The following is a 24,909-nucleotide window of genomic DNA, read 5'->3' on the forward strand; positions in this document are numbered from 1 at the left end:
AATCTTGGGAATTCGTTTTACACACACACACACACACACACACACACACACACACACACACACACACACACACACACACACACACACACACACACACACACACACACACACAAACACACACAGTGTGAAGTGTATATGATCAGGACATAGATCGTCGTTGATAAGTAACATAAAATGGATGGAAAGGTGCCCATGGCATTCCAGGAACACTGATCTCCCTTTGATAACCCTGCCATTTTGCTAACTCACCTTTTATTTCAGCTTCCTCTCTGTCACTTCGTCTTTTCTCTACAATGATAGCTTTCATTTCAAAGCACGAATGTCACCATCACTTACTGGCTCGTCTCATTCTTTAATATTTGTGGTACTCAAATTTCACATTGCTTTACAATTTTTACTTTCCTATTTATGTACATGCTTAGATTTTTTCCGTAGCCCTTTAAATCTATTCCTGCCTCTGCTAAAAATATAGTTGTTGTATTTTGTTGTGTTCCATTTTGAAGTTCCTCCTCACAATAAATCTAAAATAGACGTTGCGTTAAGGGCATACACAGAGGGACCAGTGAAAATATAAAAACCAACAGAAAAAAAGACAGATTTTTAAATGTCACTGAGAATGAACTGTTTCCAAGCAACAGAAAGAATAGTGATCCCACACCTGAGATGTAATGATTCGTGTTGATGTTTTGAAACTGAAATGGTTTAAGATTTAACCAAGACATAGTGTGTCAGTATTTAGAACATTTATTAATTAAGATTTCTTCCACCTTTGAAACACTTGTGACGAGGCTTTCAAACTTACCCCTGCGTAGAGCTCACAAACAAAATTAAATCCTCCACATTTTCACCAAAACAAGTACACTAATCCCTCGTTTTTCGTGGATAATGTAGACCAGACATGGCCACGATAATCTAAAAACCGCAAAGTACCCCTATTATTACTACATACCATCCTTCATACAACTACACAAGTAGAATGATCAAAAAGTGTATTTATTAAATATCAGTTACAGGCATATGAAAATACTATAATGAATTAGTATCTAAATAAAACCTATAATTTAAAAAATGTAAATTATTTAAGTACTGTACTCAGTGAAAATAATTCCTCTCCACTTGATTTAAATAATAAAAAACAGGTTATTGGAGCTTCAGTCCAAGTCTCCTTCGCCAGATTCGAGAGGCATTTTTCTTGTACAAATATTGCTGTTGTTGTTGTCTTGACACTTTCAAGACGATTGCCCAATTCAATGGCAGGGACATCATCAGTCTCTTTCTGAGTGGCTCCATGCAGTGTGTTGACGTCCTATCGTCATGCCACTTTCATGGCCGTATCTAAGGTGTAAATCCATTATAATGCTGGTTCATTTTCTTAACTTTGTTGGAGTCCGGGTGTGAAAAGTAGCAGTTTCACACCTCAGAAGATGTGACTTTTGGGGGGTGAACAACAGCACGCCGGTGGCAAAGGAAAGCGGCAGCGCTTTGGGGAGAAGGTCGGTGCAGCGTGCACCACGGCAACCTGGGCGGAGAGACCAGCCGCTACACCTCGGACCTCTTCACCTCACGAGAATATACTTTTATTTATTTGCGGCATACAGATCGCCACAACACGCATTCACTCGCAACAAAAGAGGAAATGGCAAGATGCAATGGATCTAGATACTTCGGCGCTGAGTGATGAAGCGCTGCCCTGACCTCCACCATTTTTCACCGACAATTTTCATTGCCATTTTCAATCGCCATTTTCAATCGCCATTATTAATCGCCATTTTTAATCGCCATTTTAATCTGTCTTCCAGTTGCGAGTTTCCGCGTATATTTAAACATTGTTTTAAACTGTTTTTTTAATATCCCTCAGAAAAAAATCTGCAATGTCGTGAAGCCGCGAAAGTTGAAGCCGCAAAGTGAAGAAGGATCACAGTAGAGCCCTTTTTACAGCCCTTTCCTTCTTTAAATTTCAAATGAAATGAAATGGAAATGGTATTCCTTCACGAGCCGAAGTCCAGTAATTGTCAACGAAAAGCCCAATGCATTTCTTGAAATGGTGTTACATCAGCATCTTTAAATTGTAATGCTGGCAAGCAAGGTTGCAATTCTGTATGTCCCAAACCTCTGGCAACTTTAAAAAGCACATTTATCAAGGCTTCTCCCATTGTTTATAGGACATTACTTGTAAATATATTTTCCAATATCAAAGGCCTTAAGCATTACATGACAGGATTTCATTGGTTTACCTGTTTCCCCACAGAAAGAGATAACAATTTGCACCTAAAGTATAGAGAATTTTTCTTATTTTCTACCGAGATGACGTTCATATTGGAAGACTGACTTCATAATCACTTAAGGTCTTATTTGCATTTGCACTTTAATTCACTAATTAGTCCAGGTCATAGCCTACATTTTTTACAAGGTAGAATTTGAAGTGAATAATGTTTTTGTTGATGACTGCATTCTCAATTGGGTAAATTTGTGTTATTATCACACTGTTCTATGGGTTTTTTCAAGCCATTTGTCCAGTCTGAAATTCTAGTATAATTACTGGATACTTATCAAGCCTTGGAATTTGCAAAACCCCTCTGAGCCAATGAAAGGAAAAAGTGTTTAACGTCACTCATCCCATGACTTTGCCCACAGCCGTGATTATTTTTTCGGTATGAGTTGTTTAACCTTTTACAAAATGGTTACAATCCTTTCTTATAATACAAGTCATTATAATTGTTTGATTATGTTTATTTAATGCTATTTTAACCTGAAACTATTTTGTTTTGTTGTCCAAAACAGTGTGTTTGTATGTGTGTATGTGTGTGTATGCGTGTGTGTGTGTGTGTGTGTGTGCATGCATGTGTCACACTGCCCTTGGACACAGGCTTACGGAATGTGTTGAGCGCAAGGCGAAAACATTCGGTTGCCATGGCACCCTGCCAAGGCTAGGGACCAGATTTGCGATGTTATCAGAAAAGGTTAGGACAAACTGAAATATAAATTTATCTCCATGATTGACTGTGCCACCTACTGACCATAGTAGCTTCCTTGCGACCCTCATGACGATGAGCAGAACGGCAGCTGAAAAGGATTGAGTATAATCTATCAATCTAGCAACCAGTGTTGTTTTTGTTGACAAAAAGGTTTGGGTCATGAACATCTCTTTCATGACGACGATTTAACCATGGTGAGCTAAAAAGGTCGATACCAGACATCTCAGCTCGGGTGGCGCGAGGTCAGTGTCCACTACCCATTGTCTGTCTTCAGGTAGCACAAGGCCAGTAGCCCACCCAGTGTCTCTGCTCCAGAGAAGCAAGACCAGTGGCCACTACCCAGCGTCTCTGCTCCAGAGAAGAAAGGCCTTTGGCCAACCCTTGACATCTCTGCCCCACCAATGCAAGGTCAGTGACTGATACCCAATGTCTGTCCTCTGGCGGTGCAAAGTCAGCGACTGACACCCAATGTCTCTCCTCTGGCGGCACAAGGTCAGCAGCTGACACACAACATCTTCCCCCTGATAGTGCATGGCCATCCAATAGTGCTCTCACCCAACATCTCTGCTTTTGCAGCAGAAGGGCTAGGTCCGCAACCTAACATCTCTCCTATTGCAGTGGCAGTACAGTAAGCCAGGGGCCGCAACCGGCCATTGCACCATATCCTGCGACCTCTCTGATGGAATAAAATCAAGAATTGCTTTATTTATTCATGTATGTATTTTTCTGAATTCTGTAATTAGCTAAAGGGTGAGAAAATTGGGCTCTGGGGATCAATGTGTGTATATCCCTTGAATATACCTACTAAATTTAATTGTCATCTGCCCATGAAAAATGGAGGAATTAGCGTACACAGCCAACAATAACGCATTGACAGGACTTCAGAATGTCAAGAGGCTGGTTTGGGGATTATCAGGCAAATATACAGATTTCTCATCACGATTAATAAGTAAATAATAGGAATTAAAAAAACAGCATTAAGATTAGACGTTTTATTTTTTCACTAATAAATAATAACCTTTATTCTTTCAATTGCTGAGCCCCTCATCCTCACAAAGTCACGTGTGTGTGTGGGGGGGGGGAGCCTATCCCAGCTAACCAGACCAACCAATCACAGGGCACGAGGAGACAAACAACCATTCACACTCACACTCATGTCTAGGGGAAATTTAGATTGTTCAACCAGCCTAACATGCAAGTTTTTAAAATGTGGAAGGAAACCGGAGTGTCCAGGAAAACCCACGCAGGCCCGGGGAAAACATGCAAACTCCATAGCGGTGGACCAACCTGGATTTGAACCCAGGACCCTCAATGTGAGGCCGACACGCTAACCACTCATCCACCGGGCCGCCCTCCGATAAAGAATATCAATCAAATAAATATTTTATTTGAAAATGTATTGATATTTTGTGGCTATAGACCCTACAAATTTTAAATGGTGCCCCCTAATCCTAGGTGCACTCTAAGAAAAGAGCAGCATCCCATTTTTTCATGACCAAACCTTCAGGGATATCAGGCCATGCTTACCTCTCTCAGGAAATGCAATGCTACACTATATTTGATATACTATCTATACACAAAAATACACACTGATAAGTGGAGATCAATAGGAGAGGTGTTTTAATCCCAACTGTTCCCTATCAGTGATCTCATTACATTGAGAACAAGAAAGTGCCTTTCGGTGCAGTTAAGGACAATGAGTAGATGTAAGTAGGGTTGTAAAAATGTTTAGAGTGACACTGCTGTAGTAAAATATGTTCCCGATATGAGCGGAAATACCGCCATTTCTGTAAAAAAAAATCATGTTTTAAAACTGTGTTCATTTGTAAAAGTGGAGTGGAGTTCTTCAGTTTTACTTGCAGGATGTAAAATAGGTTTGTTGACCTTTTAGGACATTTTTTTGTTACTGTAGTTAGTGAATTTTCTAATATTTATTCATTCATTAACTGAGCCTCTTATCCTCACTTTTTTTAATAAGCAAATCCACAGAGTGCACTGTATGCATTGTTAAATAATCCTAATGTATTTAATATTGAAACCTGGCTTCACTTTTATTTCTCCATTAATCTTAACATACATCCAAACATCTAAATGTACCTGTCACTTCTTGTGCAGATTTCCATACGCTCATTGAATTAAAAAAGAACAGGCCATCCTTTTCATCACTCTTTCTCATCATGCGTGGGACTCATTTATTTATTTTGGGCCGAAATTGGCTATCTGAAATGGTCGACTTTTTGCTCAAGCGCAGATCACATCGTGCAGACAGACCACATACTATACTGATCTGCTGTGGGTAAATGTAAATAGAAAGAGTCAATCACCTATTGCCTATTCATATTATAAGGGTGTTTAATATGCAACCAGCATTGCTGAATACTAACACTGCACACTTCCACATAAAATATATAATATTTTCCTAGATGTAGACAAGCCTATCTCTTCCATTCAAACTAAAGAAATTCCACATGTAGATTGAAGAAAGTGGCCATTGAATGTTTTACTTTATAGACATATATATGGGCGATCTAAAATCGGACCATTTTTAAAATCTATCATTATGTAGTGATAGACATTACGGAAGCAATTGCCATACATCATACAAAAGTGTCAAGCGAAAGGAGTTAAGTTGTAGGTAAGGTTTTAGTATTTTTTTGGGACAATGCAAAATGTGTCACTTAGAGGGGTGAACACTTCTGACTCAATTGTGGAAATAAGGACACCTGCTCACGTACCCTTTAAAGCAGGGGTGGGCAAACTATTCCACAAAGGATCGCAGTGGGTGCGGGTTTTCATTCAAACCCGTAGCGGACACCTTTTCACCAAACTGCTGTCTTACAAGTGCTATCAGTGGATTGCAGTCAGGTATTTCTTGTCTTCTACAGAAATCTCATTGGTCAAAGCGTCTGTGCTGGATCGGTTGGAACAAAAACCTGCACTCACAGCCCACCTCTGCTTTAAAGACTGCCACTTGCTCACTAACTGATGGACCTCGTTTGCACAGTGCATGGTGGACGTGCAGTTGATAAGCGAAAGTGCAAGCTGACATAACGGGCAGCTGACTTGAAATGGCAGTCTAGAAGGACAGACCAAACATCCGACCATTGCTTTTTAGGATTATGCTAGTTATTCTTTTCTGCAGATTACATTCATAATCCTCACATAGTGTATCATGTAGTGACATTGTGTTATCTAGCATTTAGTTGCTTTAAAGGCAGAACTGACTTATAGTAATTAAAAATAGTAGTTTTTGGCAGTCAGTTAAATTAGATTAATCAACCAGACATTTACAAATTAGGAAACTGGATAAAGAAGTCACTGAAGAACAAATTGTGCCCTCCCTCAAAAGAAATATTTTTTTAGCTCATAACAAAGTAGAATTATTAAAATGGACACCAAATTAGCAAAAGTGAATCTTCATTTTTATACTGATACATGTAAGTGGGGGATTCCCTGAGTGTATAATTACAAAAAGGGTGAGGAATTGAGTGATTGCTTCTGAAAGAATTTCTAGCATCTTGACAGACTACTTTTCACAAATTGTGCTGTTTTCCACCATTATGGAACTATTTATAGAAAGTTTACGGTATTTACTCACATAATCTGCCCCAGCGTATAAGCCGCTCCGTTAAAATTGCCTTAAAATTGTTGAATTTTACAATTTCTCACGTAAAAGCCGCCTCCTGATTCACAATTTTCACCTCCATATTCGTGGAATTAATAAGAAGTACAAATGTGTTACTATGAACATGGTAAACAATACGAATACATGTATATAGGCTACTCGCGTCTGGCCAGTCAGAGCATGTTTAACTATGGTAAAATGGCGACGCCCTGAGCGAGCAGTGACAGTTTTTTCACGTTTTTTGGATGTGAAAAATACATTTTGTTTGGTGTTTAATCTGTTTATCTTTTCTCTATTGAGAAATAAATGACCGTATTGACCGCATTTTCTGTCGTTATGGCGTTTCGTCTTTGTCACCTTGCTATTTCGTGAATGTCGTCTTTTTATGCGCATATAAGCCGTACCCTCGATTCAGTCATAATTTTTTGGAGCAACAAATATGGCTTATATGCGAGTAAATACAGTATACATGAAAATGTAAATCATCATTTTAATTTTACTTTTAGGTTTATATTTCAAATTCTTTGTGCAACTTCTGACTCATTCTGTAATGCCAGGTCACAAATTTTCATTCAGCAAAGTCAATTTCAATTTGCCACAGTTAAAAGTGTGTGCTTTTGAACAGCAAGTCAAATAATTGAATCTCTTTTTTGCTTGAGATAATAAAATACTTAATAGGGTTTTTAGTATTATGATCAAACAATTTATAAATATTTGAACATTTAGACAGGCAAAATAGCATGACAACATTCCTGTCACATTACAAGTGCATCAACATTTAACTGTTTTGTACTGTTTATCTGCAAGATTCCTTGAATCATGTGCTAGCTGTAAGCCAGTGGCAAATGGTGACTGCACTGGGAGTGCAACCTTCTCTCTGCTACAATGCTGCATGTGAATAGATGATTGAACACAATTCAATAGAAACTGGTTAGAAAAAAACACTTCAGGGAGAATTTGTCCTTCTTGTGGTAAGCAGGCATATTTCAAAGTACATAACAGTCAGTAAATTTCTTCATTTGTGTGTGTGGGGGTGTGTGCAAGGTCCCGCAACAGATGTCATTAATGGGCGATCAGATATTTCAGCCTGCTTTATAAAACTACGAACCTTACAACATCTTGATCCATACACTATAAGGTCACACTGTCTGAACACAAACTGACCGATCGATGCGTTCAACATTTCATACTAAAGACTAGAAGTCCCATTTTTTCTTACTTTAAAGGCATTTACTCTATTCTGACCATGTTCAACATATAAGAACTCTCTATTCATTTGGAGTATTGTCAAGATGAAAAATGAAATAGCCAATTCACTAAGTCACAATTCAGTCAAAATATCAAGGGCTATAATTTGCACAATAAATTAGTGTACAGACACTCCCCTACTTACGAACGTAATTAGTTCCGAGCGATTGTTCATAAGTTGAATTTGTTTGTAAGTTGATTCAGTGCTATATTTTGTATTATAATGTATGTTTAAGGCCGATATAAGTATATTGAAGGTTTATATAAGTGCATTTGTATGTTTAAGGCTTGTATAAGTAATATACATTGGTTTGTACTGAAAAAAAAATAATAATAATAAAATGGAGAGAATATGTACAGTACTGTAGAGAGAGAGAGAGATTTATGTATTAGAAACTGGCCAAAAGAAGCGACCTAATGACGATTGCAGTTTTCTTTTTTTCATCATAAATGATGCAGTAGCACTGTATGGCATCATTCAATTGATTTGCAAACTTTGTGCAACGTTCAATATTTGGGTCCTGCTGCTCGATCTTTCTGTTTATAAATGGTACTGACGCTCGAACGATTCAATGCCCGTGAAACGCTCACCACTCTCACGCGCATCAAGCTTCGTTATTATTGCCACTCGTTTCAAATGAAATGGCTTGCCTCTTCCTTGCAACTCCCTCAATAGAAGCCTTTAGCTTTTTACCAACCATATTCAATATTGGATGCATGAGATATTTAATGATACAAATGAAAAAGGTTATTTTCACACTGGAGATACATGCACGCACTTCCGCATTGCAACGAAGAAGAAGGTAGATGCTGGGTGAGCTGAGCTCTCACAGCGCCAGGTGTCGGTATTAGCGGCGGAAAGAAGTACTACTCCGAAAAAGGCGCGAAATACAAAATTGGACTTGCGAACATTTTTGGACTTAAACGCAATTTGCAGACATGTTCGTATGTACCGTTGTTCGTAAGTTGAATGTTCGTAAGTAGGGGAGCGTCTGTACTACAATTTTTATGAGGCACAAAAAACTCCTAATTATAAAACCATACGTATCCCTCTATTCAAAGTTCTATTGTAGGTGTAGATAAAAAAAACATTAGATATTTTACAATCTAAAATTGAATTATGAATGTGGAATAGCTCTTAGTCAAGTCAGAGTCATATGAATTATGAGTCATCATATAACAGGAGAAAAAGCTTTTATTAGATGGAGGAACATTTGACTCGGAATACCCAAAGTGTTAATTCGTTATAGAAAAACAGGAACCTAAATAGAAATTTGTGAAACAGTCAGTAGCTTTGTTGAAACGACCCTTTTGTCACCATCATTCAGCTTTCAGCTGCTGGTAATATATAAACTTAGATGTAAAATATGTCACCTATTATATGTCACCAAACTATGTATATATGATTATATACTGTAATATACTTAAGAACAAAGCTAAGGCCTCACCTTCCTCTCTTTGTCGCCATACTCAAGACCCAGTGTATCCATGGCACGGACGATGGCAGCCAGAGATTGGATGGTGTTGCTGTAAACAACAGGCTTGTACTGCTTTACATCATCACCAGAGAAGCCGTCTTCGTGGATGATTCTAAACACATACAAAACATTGTAGGAGGACATTTAAATGCAACATATTAGTGAAAAAAAATGCATCCAGGATTTCAGTAATACAACATTGATATAGAGGTGGGCAGTGTATACTGGGCCACATAAAGGGTTAGGGGCCCAATATGATAATAGCAATACATCAATAAGGATGAGTTAGAGAAACACATAAGGCTAGAATTTTTTTTTTAGACCAAGAAGAAATATGACATTTACGCACAGCGGCTGCAGAAGTATCAGTAGCCTGGTCTGTTTTTAAATGTCATGCGGTCTTTCACTTCCAGTAACACAAGCACAAAGAGTCATGACAATTTTCCAAGCAGACATACGATTACAGGGAGACTTGAGAGAATAATAAAATTTTGATAAAGTCAAATAGGTAGGCTATTTTGTCTTTTTTCATTCCTTTTTTAAAGACTTATATATGGGGGATTTTTGCTAAAGGCAAATATAGTCAGCTATTGGGCACACAGAGAGACAGACAACCATTCACACTATCAATCATACTGCCACTGAGTGGGAATCGATCCCACGCTTGCCCATACAGAAGTCAGGCAAGTGAACCACTGTACCACCAGCTTGCTATTAAGTGTTCACTTGTTAGTCAATCATACATGAATCATTTTTAAAAGCATTTCCATTAGCCCTGTGTGCATTTCTAGTTGTTGAATCTTTTTTTATGAGCATTCATACCATCTTCACATACCTCCCTCAATTTTAGAACAATGAAAATCATAGACCATTCCTAGGAAGCAATGGCCTAAATGTGTGTGTAAGTGTGTGCGTGAGAATCTGGCCTGCTGATGTGAGTTTTCATGCATGAAGACCTTTTCTCATTAGCCACTCTGCAAGCACTTCTGTCAGGAAAGAGCTCCATGTGCAATGTGTGTATGTCTGTGTGTGTACATACGGCTTTGCTTTGGCATAATATGCACAGTGACCTAAAACATAGTTTAATTTCACACAGAGCCAGACAGATGGACAGACATGGAGACATATGGTAAATTGAAAGCAAGACATTACACTATGATTGTATCAGGGTGTCTCTCAACCTTATGCAAGTGAGTAGGTTCTAGGTAAACAATGCGAGGGCCAATTATGTTACACTACAGGGAATCTGTATCTAAGGTCATACTTTTTTAACCCTGGGGCCCAACTTTTCTTATGCAAAGTTATCCAAGGCACATTCAAATATCTCCATCTGCCTAGGATAAGGCCCCAGATTTCTATCAACTAGTAAAACAATTATAGATTAGAGTCATATTCCCATGGAAAAACAGACTCAACCATTTTTTTTCAGTGATCTTACGCCTTAGATTTCCTTTCAAAAGATTTCAAAGCGCTAGTGAGGACAACTGATAGGTTGCACTGTTACCATACTGTGGGAAAAATAATGTGATATTTGGGGATGTAACGATATACCATCAATATATAGATTCAAGACCCTTGAATCGAATTATGGAAGACTTTGTACTATTGGTAAATATTGTAGTTTCCCCCAAAAATCAATACCGATTTGAATCGTCATGTAAATGGTGAGTTTACAACCCTAGTTTAAAAGGATGAGTGTGGCCTAGCACACTACAGGCTGAAGGCTGTGCGTGCATGCCCTCGACTGGCTAACTCATAATCTGGAGACACATCTAGGCACCAATCGGATTAATAGCTATCCATGCCCATGCCATATTAGTCAATCTCCAGAGGAACAACAACAGCCTGAGTGGCGACTTTAGAGACCTTCAGCATGAAAAATCCTCCTTACTTTGTTAGTCTTGCTGTTCTTTGTCTTCTTCTTTGAGAGCACACGAACTAAAAGTGCTACTCTGTTGTTATTTAGCGACAGATCAGAAAGAAATTTCTACATTTATAAATAAAATTACAATAAATTGAATCAACCACGGGAAAGATCTGACTTCAGCCAAGGCTCAGCAACCTCTGCCGCCACCTGGAACTTTTATAGTTTCTAAATGGTGTCATGATGCATTGAGTAACTAGGGCAATGTTTGGTAGACGTTCCTGTCTTGAAAAACACATCATCCTTGCCTCCCCAACAGTTTTTTAAAGGTTATAAGCAGCGCATATTTACCTGACATCTTGAAAGATTACTATGTAGATGTAACCCTAATAAAATATGAATTTGAAAATATACTAACAATACAGTGCCAAAGAAAACCCATTGTGCATAATACATATTTGATCGGTGTTGGTGGTATTTTGATGTTGAGTCTCCATGGTTAAATATTATGAAGCAATTACAGAAGTAACACAATAATATCATAAGTGAAACGAGTACATTACAACGATACAGTCAATGTGAATTGTTGCGGGAAAAAAACTAATATAATAAATACCACGAGAGGCATTTATTCGGCAAAGATGCAGACATTAGGCGATATACGTATTTCATCCGAGCTGTCCCAGATTCAATGTCAAACTGTAATTATTCAGTTCGTCCCCGGTGTCAAAGTCAGTTACTTACTTTAGGCATTTATAATAGCAATCAAAGAAAGCAATGTGTTACAGTATAATTGTTATAGTGTAGAAAACTAAACGAATACAGTGGACACCCGCTACTTATATGATATAGGAACTGAGCTGAACTACGCGGAAAGTCACATAACATTTACTCAGTACACATAAAACATAAGTTACTAAAATGTCATGTACATTGTGAAATTAAATTTGCCATTTACCAAGCCAAAATTCATCCATGTTATTCATGGGTTAATCACACTGTATGTTGTAACCGATCCAATCATTCACTTTGGAATTAGGAGGGAAAATATTGCCTGGATTTTTTTTTATATACAAAAAGAAATCAAAGGCCTTTCAAATACAACAAACACTGACCCTTGTTTTATAGTTATGGATCTAAAATTAATGTCTGTCTGAGCCTGGCTTCATTAAATTTTAAAAAAAGCAATCAATCGTCACTGAAATTCATTTAAAAAATTCTTCTCCAATTCACCACGACCCCTCAAGACAATATGAATAATTGTCTTACATCCGGTTAAATTAATTTGAACATCTGCAGAAATAATTAGGATTGAAGGGACCGTAACTCCTTTAAACTACCGCTATTATAGTATATTCCTTTGAGCTGTATAGTGTCCAGTCCTGTAAATTACATCATCACATAGTCATGGGGACATTTCAGTTTTGTATTAGCTTACGCTAGTTTTCTGTGCTCTTACCACGTAATTACTTGTGCAGTTGCTGTGCAAACAAGATGGGATATGATGCCAGTAGTAGTGAGAGACAAACCAAGTTTTAACAAAGTACTTTTGAGTATTACAAATGAGTTTCTTTCAGGGAACTGTAAACCTTTCTCCTGGTATCCCATCATTTGTCTTACGGTGTGTTTTCTTGTTGATAACAAACATTAAGTAATCCGTCCATTTTCTATCTTCAAGTTTCTTTTTTTTTAGTTGGACCACAAACTCAATTTTAATGAAATGGCAAACAAAAGAAAAATAACACTGGCCAACAAGTTTTTACTTTTTGAATGTTGTTAGATTTCTACGACTGATTTAAGGTATTTTGTACTGCCGAATCAGAAAATAGCATTTGTTTCTCTCCACCAGTTCAGATTTGTGTGCTAAGTAGATTTGAAAAAAAATCAGACCATGTAACAAAATTGATTCCATTTTTGTGGCATTATCAGATCATTTTTTGTCAACACACGTCATTCTAGGTCATCCTAAGTAAGGTTTTTAAGGGAAAAAAAGTTTGTCCTGCAATATATATTACCTGATGGAAACATCGATTACTCTAAACTGAATGGTGGGCATTGATAAAGGTAAGTAAATGTAAATTGCATAATGCGTCACCGTTGTTCAAACTTCAGGACTTGAACTTGGTTAGGGGGGTTAGGGTTAGGATAGGGAAAAGTATGTCCTACTGTCCATCCAACCATTCACTGAGTTTCCCAGGTTTCATCATGAATCAAATAGACTTGGCTCCAGGTAATTCTCAGCTGGATAAAAAGAAAAAAATGCTATTTGTGGATGGATACATAGATAATGACATAAAAATCTATCAAGTGACAACTCAGTTCTAAAAAAAATACACTCCATCACTTTTTGTGTCACATTACATTTATCATGTGAGAAATGCGTTTGTGGATTTTTTGATCTGACACGACAAATCTATAAAATAAAGACACAGACATATATGTTGTAACAAAGTGCATATCAGGAGAGTTCCAAAAACTTCAAAATTACTTCTCATGGGAACATCAATACTTCAAAATTGTCTTCCTCTGGACTGGATCATGCTGTATAAAAATATTAAACCTTTTGGGAGGCATACATTTAGAGTTTTTTAACATTTAAAACTAGGAAGGATAAATGTGTGAGTGCACTAAATGGAACAACCCATAGAAGTAAAACATTAATACAACTAAAATTCTTTTTAAACAAAGGACAGATTTAAATGTGAAAATACTGCAGTTTTAGATTTAACTTGGCAAATTCAACTGCTCTAACTGCTTATTAATAAGAAGTCAATGCAAAAACTCACACCAATTAAGTTGGCACACACATAAAACAACACACACGCACACACATACAAACCGATAACAAGCTGTTATTTCACAGCTCACTCAGGCAGCCAATGAAATCATTCCGGTGATGAGTACGCCCAAGGCTATATTTAACCAATGAGGGATAACTATCTGGCTGACAGACCCCTCCAGATGACCAGTAAGATGTACAACAGTTGGTGCCAACACCCACCCCTTTTCCCAGAACCAGCTTATCCTCTATTTCCAACCACCACACTTGAGGCTTTTTGTTTTAGTTGAACCACAGACCAAGAGGCTAATGATTATCAGAAGAGGACAAAGTCCAGCGAAGGCATGGCCTTGCAAGCTGGTCTGACAACCCTGTTCTTGGTTGCATGTCATCTTGCCAAGCTCATGTTTAAAATGTCAATTAGGTTGGCAATAGTTTTCCTCTAGCAAAAAAAATATTTTGCCTCATTCTTTTACTTTGCCTCAATTAAGTAATAAGCTCCTGTACTGTTATTTCCTTTGTTGTACATGACACATCAATTTACCTGTCCTTGTAAATAAAAAAAATCAATCCTGATTACTTTAGTTTGGTGCCTGAACAATTCCCCCGCTCTGTGATTTTCCTGAGAAAGTGAACTCTTCCAAGCCTTCTTGCAACTTCATTGCTTCAACAACAAATTGCTTACTTGTCCGTGGAACCTAGACCCTGCCTTCACAAACTCATTCTTCTCACTCATTCTGGACATACGACACTAAAACTCTTTCCCAGCTTCTCTCATCTACTGACTGCCACATCTTCTATACCACACAGCCTTTCAGTACAAAAAACAGCCCCATTTTCTATCCAACTCCCCCCACAACCTCCCTTTTATTGTCCTCTCTGAGGCCCAGACCTAATTATCTCCTGTTCTAGAGAAGCCACACACACACACACACAACTTCACAGTCTTCACAGTGGGAAAAGCCTGTGGGAAGCATCGTAACCATAAGGGACCAAATTTTGTTCTCCATCTGGGTGATCACCTCTAATCTGGTAGGCACAAATACAGGCAAGCAATGTGATGCGTTTTGAGGTATTTTCGTTTATGTGTGAAAAGAAGCATTGCCCATTCACTTTACACCACATTCATCACATGGTAAGTTGCCATCTAGTGCAGGGGTGGTCAACCCCGGTCCTTGAGAGCTGCTATCTGTTTTCTATATCTCCCTCCACCAACACACCTGAATCAAATAATCGGGATCAGTTTCAAGCTTCTGGACAGCTTGCTGATGAGTTTGATTCAAGTGTGGTAGAGGAGGGAGATATGGAAAACAGACCGGCTAGCGGTTCTCGAGGACCGGAGTTGGCCAACCCTGATCTAGTGACTGGGTGTATGATGGACTAATTTCATGATTATACAATATCAATTCTTAGTACAACAATACGATATTTGTTGTTATTGACAATTGATACTATCAGCTACATTTAACCTAAAGCAATAAAAATATACAAAATATATATTTTTTAAGAATATTGTTGCTTGTATGTACGAGTGTATGTATGTATGTATGCATGCATATATAAATATATATATTAAAGATGACAGTAATGGTGTTATATTTGGACTGTACTGTCTAACTTAAAACTATGCCTTTTCTTGCTACTGTCACAATGAAATTTCCCGAATACAGGATGAATAAAGTTATCCAATCCAATCCAATCAATATGATTGGATCCTGCTTAATTAATGGATAGATGGATCCACCTTATGTATCATTACACTTCTACTAGCGACCTTGTCACCCTTCCTTATCATTTGCAGTCAACGGTGGCATTGCCATCTGAATCCAAGTGGTAATGTACCACTTCAGCCACACAGGATGATTACATAGCTATCAGATGACTGCAGTGCACACTGGTAGTAGTAGCTCAGTGGTTTGAGCGCCCCTGTTAGGGATTGGTTTTGTTGTGTTTTTCCCTAGTGTGAAGTGTTCCTGTCATTGGCCATTGAGTTCACATGTCGTTTCCCCGCCCCTGGGGTATCTCCTGCTTGCTGCCTCTTGTGTGACCCAGGTGTTTCTGATTATTTTCGTCAACCCATGTCTGTCTATTTAAACCCTGTGTGTTTGTTAGTCCTAGTTGGATCTTCTATGCTTGCTTTGCTCATGTCCAAGTCTCTACGTGCTCCTCGTGTTTCTCCTAGTAAGTTTGGTTTTGGTCATAGTTACTTTGTTACTTTTTCCTGAATTTGGTATCCTGGTTATTTTAGGGTTTTGTTAATAAAAGAAAATCAAGCCTGCACTCTACGTCTTTGCCTGCTTCCCTGCAATTGGTTTCTATTACGCTTCTCGATCCGTGAAACCTGACAGCCCCGCTGCCACTGTGAAGGCCTGCGCTCAATTCTCGACAATGTGTTGCATCAGGAAGAGAGTAAAAGCTTGCATACCAATTCTATCATGTGTATTGTCTGGTTCGCTATGGTGATTTCTTAGGGGAAAAGCTGAAAGGGACGGACTGATCAATATTACTGCAGTGCATGCTGGAGTACACCTCAACATGGTATAACAACTTTTAACAAGCAGTAAGCAAAGAACATGGAAATAATACAAGACTGGCCTCCCAACTGTCAGACTAAATCAAGCACATTTCATTGAATCAATGATTTGAGGTTTATGAGCTGCTCTACATTATTTAGCCTCATTTACATACCGTAAATGACAAATCTTAACATATATTTTCCTCACCCTCATTTTGTGTTTCTGTTCGTGACAGGGTTCTCTCATAAAATATCTAATCGAGTTTAGAAAAAATATGTCTTAAACTTGTAAACAGCATAGAGATGGGTTAGGATGTGGTAATCTTCAGTTGTGCTACAGTGGGGTGGATATATGTTTTTCATTCATTCATTCATTCATCTTCCATACCACGCATACTCGTAGAGGTTGCTGGGGTTGCCGGAGCCTATCTCACCTGACTTCAAGGGAAGCAAACTACACCCTAAGACTGGTCGCCACTCAGCCGTAGGGCACACAGACAGACGACCATCCGCACTCACAATCATACTACTACCAGAGGGAATCAAGCCCGTGCCTGCACACAAAGAACTCAGGTGAGTGAACCTCTACGCCAGAGGTGGGCAATCCAGTCTTTGAGGGCTGCTGTGGGTGCAGGTTTTTGCTCCAACCGATCCAACACAAACAGTTTAAACAATTAGACAGACTGCTGAAACAAGAAGCACCTCACTGCAATCCACTGATTGCATATCTACCATACCAGATTGCTAGAAAGGCTTCCTCTTATGGGTTGGAACGAAAACCTGCACCCACAGCACCCAGCTGTCTCCGGGCCAGAGGCGGGGGACACCCTGAACCAATCTCCTTAAAATGTTTTGGTAGGTATTGTGTGTTTTAAATTGTTTTCCTCATGACAGGTGAATTAGAAATACTTTCACCAGAATGCACTATGTATCGGTTCAGGAAAATATTATACTTCAATGATTTCCATTGAGAAACATTTTTTTTCAATGCTCATAAATCCATATATAAATAATTAAATATTGTTAATTGTTTATTGAAATGAAAATAATACAAAAGGCCTAAACTTTTCTGGAGAGGAGTTCATCTCCTATCATGCTTATCGGTAAATGTAGTGTTTCCATTATACTAGTGTTGGAAGGGGCCACATACGGCACTAAACTGCAGGCAATGGTATCATGTGTACTAAGAAATAATTGGTGATGATATAGTTTCCCACGTAGACTTCCTGAGATGGCTACCGGTTACAAATCCCGAAGAAATACTGTAAGACGGCATATGGCATATTTTGCGCTAAGGAGAAAGGTATTTATTGTGCTCTTTTAACAGGGTTATTTTTATGTTAGAGGCAGTATTTTAAATCCTGGATAAATGTACATGTCAAACAGTAATCCCAGGTGGGATTTAACACTTTATGAAGACTGACATTGACTTGAGCATCTATACAGAGTTTAGCTTTGTTAGAAGGTTAAATGGGGGGAAAGAAGGCTATATTATTTGTGTACTCTCCTACCAAAAGTGATTGGCACAGGATTTAAGCTAATGTCCCAATTTTTAAGCAGTGTTTGAACAAGCAATGATAGCATTATTTTACATTAACGTCAGCGTGCTCTAATTTAGTATTTAAAAAAAATATTTTGTATATATAGCAGTACCTCTACTTGCAAAAATAATTGCTTCCAGAATTTTTTTCGTACGTTTGTCACTAGAGGCATATTTTACATTGCTTTTGCATATGTTCCACAATCTTTAATACTACCCCTTAATCGAATACATTATTATTATTGACTATCGATACAGTATCGGCTTTTGACAATTCCAAACAGCCAGGTATCGGAATTGCTATATAAAAATGGTATCGTGCAATGCTAAATTCCAGCAATATGTGTACCCCACTGCAACTTATTTTTTTCCTGGTTAAAATACAAAAGTATATACAGAGTTGTAAAGGGAATTTTGAAGGGGGGGTCTAATTTGAGCTTGTTTTTATTGTAATGGGCGGGTTTTACAGTGTGATCAGGCTGGAAACCGTCTTGCTGGGTTGGCAGCCCTGTCTATTGCAGTCTTATAATATTACAATATGTTAATGTGCTCTTTACGGGAGTGGTCAGTTGTCCTGTCAGAGAACCTTTCTGTGTCCATGATCACAAGTCATTTCAAACAGATGGTATATGCAGTAACACAAACCCACAGCGTAAGATGGTAGCCCAGATATGAGAAATATTGCAGTCTATTACATACAAATGGCAGTCATGAGTATGTTTCCACCGGCAATGTAATCGCTTGACTTAATTACATTAAGTTTCCCCTCTTTTAACTGTAGCACATGATCAGCAATACTAAGAATCATATTGCATTTGTGCTCAGCAGAAGAGATGTTATCAGTCCTTGTTCACAAGCTCTTGTCACTCATCACTCACACACTAATTCCATTAACCAAGGAAGCAATATTTCCAAAGAGACATAATATGCAGTGACAGAAAAGTTTTAACCTTGCAAAAGGGAATCTTCAATCTAATATATATAATAAAAACTAAAAACGAATCAGTAATAGTGTTCTCTCGACTCCTATTTTTCCTTACGGAGTTCATAAAGAGCTTACCGCTTTATACACACGCCATAACATCTCAACCTAAATCTAATCAAATAATCGCCCTCTCACTCTCTGGAGTATACACTTACAGAGATCAACACATGCGGCCACTCGAGTGTGCCCCTGATGACAAATCTCTGCAACAGAAAATAAGGCATACCAATTTAATGTAATACGTGGAATCAATGAGAGTCACTCTTAAGGGAAATATGAGGACGTATACATCCTCGGCCAAAGGTTTCGAGACACTTAATCAATCAATTGTATGAGAAAGTGTCTTAAAACCTTTAAGAGCAGGTGTACTGTTTAAGAATATCTGCACATTTAAGTGCTCTGTATATGTCAAATGTACCTTATCTTCCAAGATTAAAAAATAGAGCAAATAATCATGTTTTAAAAGAATTTCAGGGGAAACACTGCATATTGATCCTCTCTGGGCTTAAGTGTGATGAGCACAGCCAAAGGAAATGGAAATGATTCAGTTAACAGAAAACTGGCACCTTTGGTAGCACTAAAATTATTTTAATACTACCCCATTTGTATGTAATGAATGCAAATTGAAAATATGACACTACAAAGGGAATGTCCAATATTTATCGAGAGGGCTATTCAATTTCTTCAGTGATTCAATGAAGGTCACTAGAATCAATGCTTTGAAGAATATCGTGAAAAATATATACTGTATATTCATTTGAATCCACTGGGGTTTTCAATCAGTGTACGGAATGTGCTGCACTGCCAGAATGATCATTAACATCTGAGAAACAGCCTCATCTGTGGCCACTCAATCATGTGTTCCAGTGATATGTGTTCATGTGTCACTATGGCTATAATAGCCAAAAGCCTATTAACAGCTTATGTTCACTGAACTGTCTGTGAAGTGATGCAACACTACAGATTGGGGAGAGGGGGCACGTCAAGGGTTAGGATTACAAGATAAGTAAATTGTTAATAACACAGATGGTCATTACAATGTGAAAGAATAATAATAAATCAACAATAAAAAAATTGTGTGTGTGCGTGGCCGCCATGTGCCTGTATTACATCCCTACAATGCCATGTCATGAGGGGTGGTGTTCCGAGAGCAAAATGTATAATATCCCAAATGTACTCAATTGGATTCGGGTTTGGAGAATATGCAAATCAGTCCGTAGCATCAATGTCTCCATTTTGGAGGTACCGCTGACCCACTTCATTACCATGCAGTCTAGCATTAGAACCATTCTCTGGACACTACATTGACATTGAAACAGTCTTGTGGATTGTATACTCTTTCTAATACTACCACTAAAATGAACGTACCATCAGCATTCAAAAGTGACCAAATAATCAGGCAGAAACTGGTCTGAGGTCAAAACATCCTGAACCCATCCTGGCTGATTAAATGATTTTATTAGGCGGTCTTACTACTTGCCTAAAATTTTCACCTGTTGTCTATTCCATTTTCAACGGCATTTGAGACTGATTATTATTGAGTGCTCATCCTTATGTTTTTTTTAATTTTCACTGGACATGGCCAAAATGTGTTACTCGACTACTGTCTTGAAGTAAAACTAAAATTTTGTCACCGTTCTATTTACATTTGCTGCGCAATGGTCATACCATGCGTTGTCTCTTCAATGAATTTAGCCTTGTAGAAATCACATAAATAAATCTAGATGTCTAAGGGGAATTAAACAGCATAAGTAAGTGTGGAGCATTTTGCCTCAGAAGACTTCTAGGACGCGCTCTATTGAAGTGGAAATAAAGCCAATTGATATTAAACATATTCCATTAAAAACTAATGGCCTGCTGAATTGTTGACACATATAAGAACAGATTGGTTTATACCAAATTGAAAATGTTATTTTTTTTTATCTGTGACATTTATTAAAAACCGAGTTTTTGGAAAATTGAGCAACCTATAGCTATTTCAAAGAACAGTCCATTGACTCATGTGATTTTAATCAGGTGTAAAATGGATAAGGAGTGATGATGCAAGACCCAATTGCAACTCTACATATTGTGGGTGAATAAACTGGCATCCCTACTTGCTAAGTTTAGTTGTCGTGAGATTTCAGCCATTCATTTTCCTCAAACTCCGCTTGGTCTTATCTGGGTTGCGGGGCATTGTGATACAAAGTCAATGTAATCAGCCAAAAGGGCAACAGGTGGCCTGGCGGCCAGCGAGGCGTGTCTAGGGTGACACAATGTCGCCGAGGCCCCGCGATGTTGCACGACGGAGTTTTGCGCCACAAAAAGATGCCTGAGTTGATCTTTCTGTGACAGATTTTATGGATGATGAGGAAGGAGCCAATCAAATGTGTTTTCTCATTCATGTAACGCTGGCTACCGGAGCCAGAACCCTGCCTCATATGCTCAACAAAAGCCATAAAAAAGAATAGTCATGATATCACAATATTAAAGTCGCTATAATATATATTTTTTTTAAATTCAAGATTAAACTCCTAAGATCAAACTGTTCTGATATCTGCAAATGAGAGAAATCCTGTCATCTTGGAATTGCATATTTCTTGTGGGGACAATATGTTTCCTTGATTTTTTTCAGGAATAATCCATAATAAATAGTGCAATAGTATTATTGAAATAATGTTTCAAGAATCAACACTGAGGGTTAAATTTGTCAGACAAGTTACAAATATGTCTCATGCCAATTTCAAGTATCTTCAGGGGTCATACGTCATGTTATAAAGTAGGCTGAGTGAGGAGCGATTAGTATCTTTTTACAGTGGGATAATTGAATGAACTTCCGGCGTGCCATAAATTTGTGTGGCTGCAATATCGACCTAACTGAGATGAAGCAATGTTACGACTCAATTTTCCAAACATCACTATGCTTGCACCAAGTAGCATGTATTGATCACCAGGACTAAAATCTGGCCTTGTATCTTTTCAATCACAGGCCACATAGAGACAGACAGATGTTCACTGTCATCAATTAACGCAGAGTGGACATTTGTGCAGAATGTCTCATCTCATTTTCTGAACTGCTTCATCCTCACTAGGGTTGTGGGGGGTGCTGGAACCTATCCCAGTTGACTTCGGTTTTGGTTTTAGGCGGGTGACACCCTGAATTGTTGGCCAGCCAATCGCAGGGCACAAGGAGACAGACAACCATTCACGCTCACACTCATACCTAGGGGCAATTTAGGGTGACCAATCAGCGTCGATAAGACTGTTGCTTTAACCAATCAGATTTTGAGTTGGCAACACCACAATGCATTGTCGCAGGCGTAGGGATACGTCATCGCTTTCACCAACTATGATTGGCTAGTGATTAGCCAGAGCTACCAAACTGTATTTGGAGCGAGCTGCACAAGCAAATATATTGTTGTGTTGATTGAAAGCCATTTTGAAGACGGCCTATGCCAGAAATACGACAGGACAGGCTCGACTTTCAGCATTAGCTTCGATGGCGATATAAAACAACATAAAATATCCATGTCTTTGGAATGTGGGAGGAAACCGGAGTACCCGAAGAAAACCCACGGAGGTCCGGGGAGAACATGCAAAATCCACACAGATGGACGGACCCGGATTTGAACCTAGGTTCCCCACTGTGTGGCCGACACGCTAACCACTCATCCCCCAGGCCGCCATGTGCAGAATGTAAAAATTCTTATACATTTTCTGTGGGTGCAAATCAGCTGGCTTTTTCTTTGACTTTTAAGCACAGTGCAAAACATATATAGTGTGTGACACAGGTTTGACATTTCACTCTGAGGGCTCAATGTTAAAGTGAGCATTGTAGTGTCATAAACAAGGTCGTCTATCAAAATTGTATATGGTTTGATTATAATTCAATGACTGCTGTACATGATGGCATCAGACAGTGATCTGGTGGACAATGCTTGAATGAGACTTACTTCATCTGTTTCACAATGGTGCTTTTCCCTGATTCTCCAGCCCCTGTGGGATTGAGAGAAAATACATTGTAAACTGGTTGGGTTTAAACAGCTCTGTGTGAACATGTGTGAGGAACAAGATGGGTAGAATGAAAAAGCGGAATGGTTGGTGGGTGGGGGTAGGGGGAGAAGAGTCGTCCTCTTAAGTGAACGAGTTGTGTGGAGATGGCAGGAGGGGTGCATCCATTTTCCTCAAACATCCTTTACGAGATCATTCCCATGAACCTGACACTGCGCGAATAATTGAAGGCCGATCAATGAATCAATTTAAAATGGACTAAACCCACACGACGACACCTTGAGCGCCGCCAGCAAGACATACCTAATTTATAATGAACCCGAAAGGCCCAGGTTCGGTGGATGTGTAATGTAACATCAAATAAGGGCGTATTCATATGTACCCAGGTAGAAACAAAAATCAAATAAAATCAAATAAATACTTCCTCAATGTGTTTCAATGGTAATCTGTTTCTGTCCCTGGTTGTGATCCTCTCACGACGCCTACCCCCACCCACGTCCTGGTTCTCTTACCAAGCAGCAACAGCTTGACATCCTTGGACGCGGTGAGCCCATCTTCTTTGAGGTTCTTCTCGATGGCTTTGCTCCGATCGAGAGCCGCCCTCTCCTCTGCGCTCAAAGTACATCCCATGGTTAAGGAACACAGCTTGATAGCGTAAACCGGGATTGGAACCCACGAAAAGAGGAAAGCAATGAATAAAAGGGCAGGGATCTTATCTGCAAATCCCGTTTTCCTCTCCTTTGATCCCCCTCTCTCTCTGGAGCTTTCAAAGCGGCGGCTGTACCCTTAGAACATTTAAATGTCGGCTCCACTCGTTTTGGTCCACGGACCAAACCCACGTAGTCTCCGCACCTTATAGTCTCTCAACGTGGACTGCAATGGAATCGTTTGTCCGTGGCGTCTGTCTTCTTTTTCTTTTCTCACTTGTAACACCACAGCCGCTTGAGTTCGTCTCCACTGTGTTATTGGGCTGCTTGCATTGTTCACGTCAACCTTCTTCCCTTCGGATCTTCTGGTGACACGGACTCACTGTGAGGATAAAAACCACAGCCTCCCGGTTTCTCCCGTCGGGGTTCAGGCAGAGCTTCGCTACTTCATTCGTTCACTTGCAGGTTGCTGACGTCAGAAAGTAAGGGGGCGCCAAGGGCTTGGCTTCTCTCGTTGGCGCGGTCTAGTGGCGTAGCTCTGTACTACGGAAGCGTATGGCATTCGCCTTAAGAATAAAATTTTAAAAAGCCCTGGTCGTTTTTTAAATTAATTTATGTTTGGGGTTGTTTTTTTATGTAATTATTTTTGAAAACTCCGTATTTCAGATTTATTTATTTTTGGGGTTGTTTTGTGAATTAATAATTTTTGAAAACTCTGTTTTTCAAATGAATTTATTTATGGGGTTGTTTTTGGAATTAATTATTTTTGAAAACTCAGTTTGCAAATGAATTTATTTATGGGGTTGTTTTTTGAATTAATTATTTTTGAAAACTCTGTTTTTCAAATGAATTTATTTTGGGGGTTGTTTTTTGAATTAACTATTTTTGAAAACTCCGTTTTTCAAATTTATTAATTTTTGGGGTTGTTTTTTGAATTAATACTTTTTTTTTAAGTCCATTATTCCATTTTTTTTAGTTTTTCGGCTTGGTTTTCGAATTAATTATTTCTGAAAACTCAATTTTTCAAATAAAATTATTTTTGGTGTTGTTTTTTGAATTAATTATTTTTGAAAACTGCGTTTTTCAGAATTAATTTATATTTGGGGTTCTTTTGTGACTTATAATTATTTTTGAAAACTCCGTATTTCTAATTAATTTATTTTTAAATTAGTAATAACCCACATTGAAAAACGACCACGGCTTTTTGTAAAAAGGTGAATGCCATATGCTTCAATACTACGTAGCTGAGGTACACAACGTTCT

At 38.5% G+C, this 24,909-nt stretch overlaps 1 protein-coding gene across 1 annotated transcript in view; it reads right to left on the reverse strand.

Moving 5' to 3' along the window:
• The window catches only part of LOC144070908 (guanine nucleotide-binding protein G(o) subunit alpha), a 71,711-nt gene extending 47,591 nt beyond the window's left edge, over positions 1-24,120 (reverse strand). The window contains exons 1-3 of the mRNA XM_077595421.1: positions 23,512-24,120; positions 22,942-22,984; positions 9,297-9,438 (exon numbers count right to left, since the gene is read on the reverse strand). Of these exons, the coding sequence (XP_077451547.1) occupies positions 9,297-9,438; positions 22,942-22,984; positions 23,512-23,629 (303 nt within the window). The 5' untranslated portion in view covers positions 23,630-24,120. The remainder of the gene's footprint in view (positions 1-9,296; positions 9,439-22,941; positions 22,985-23,511) is intronic.
• Positions 24,121-24,909: the final 789 nt, after the last annotated feature.

The sequence above is a fragment of the Stigmatopora argus genome, chromosome 3, assembly GCF_051989625.1.
Source record: "Stigmatopora argus isolate UIUO_Sarg chromosome 3, RoL_Sarg_1.0, whole genome shotgun sequence".
NCBI lineage: Eukaryota > Metazoa > Chordata > Actinopteri > Syngnathiformes > Syngnathidae > Stigmatopora > Stigmatopora argus.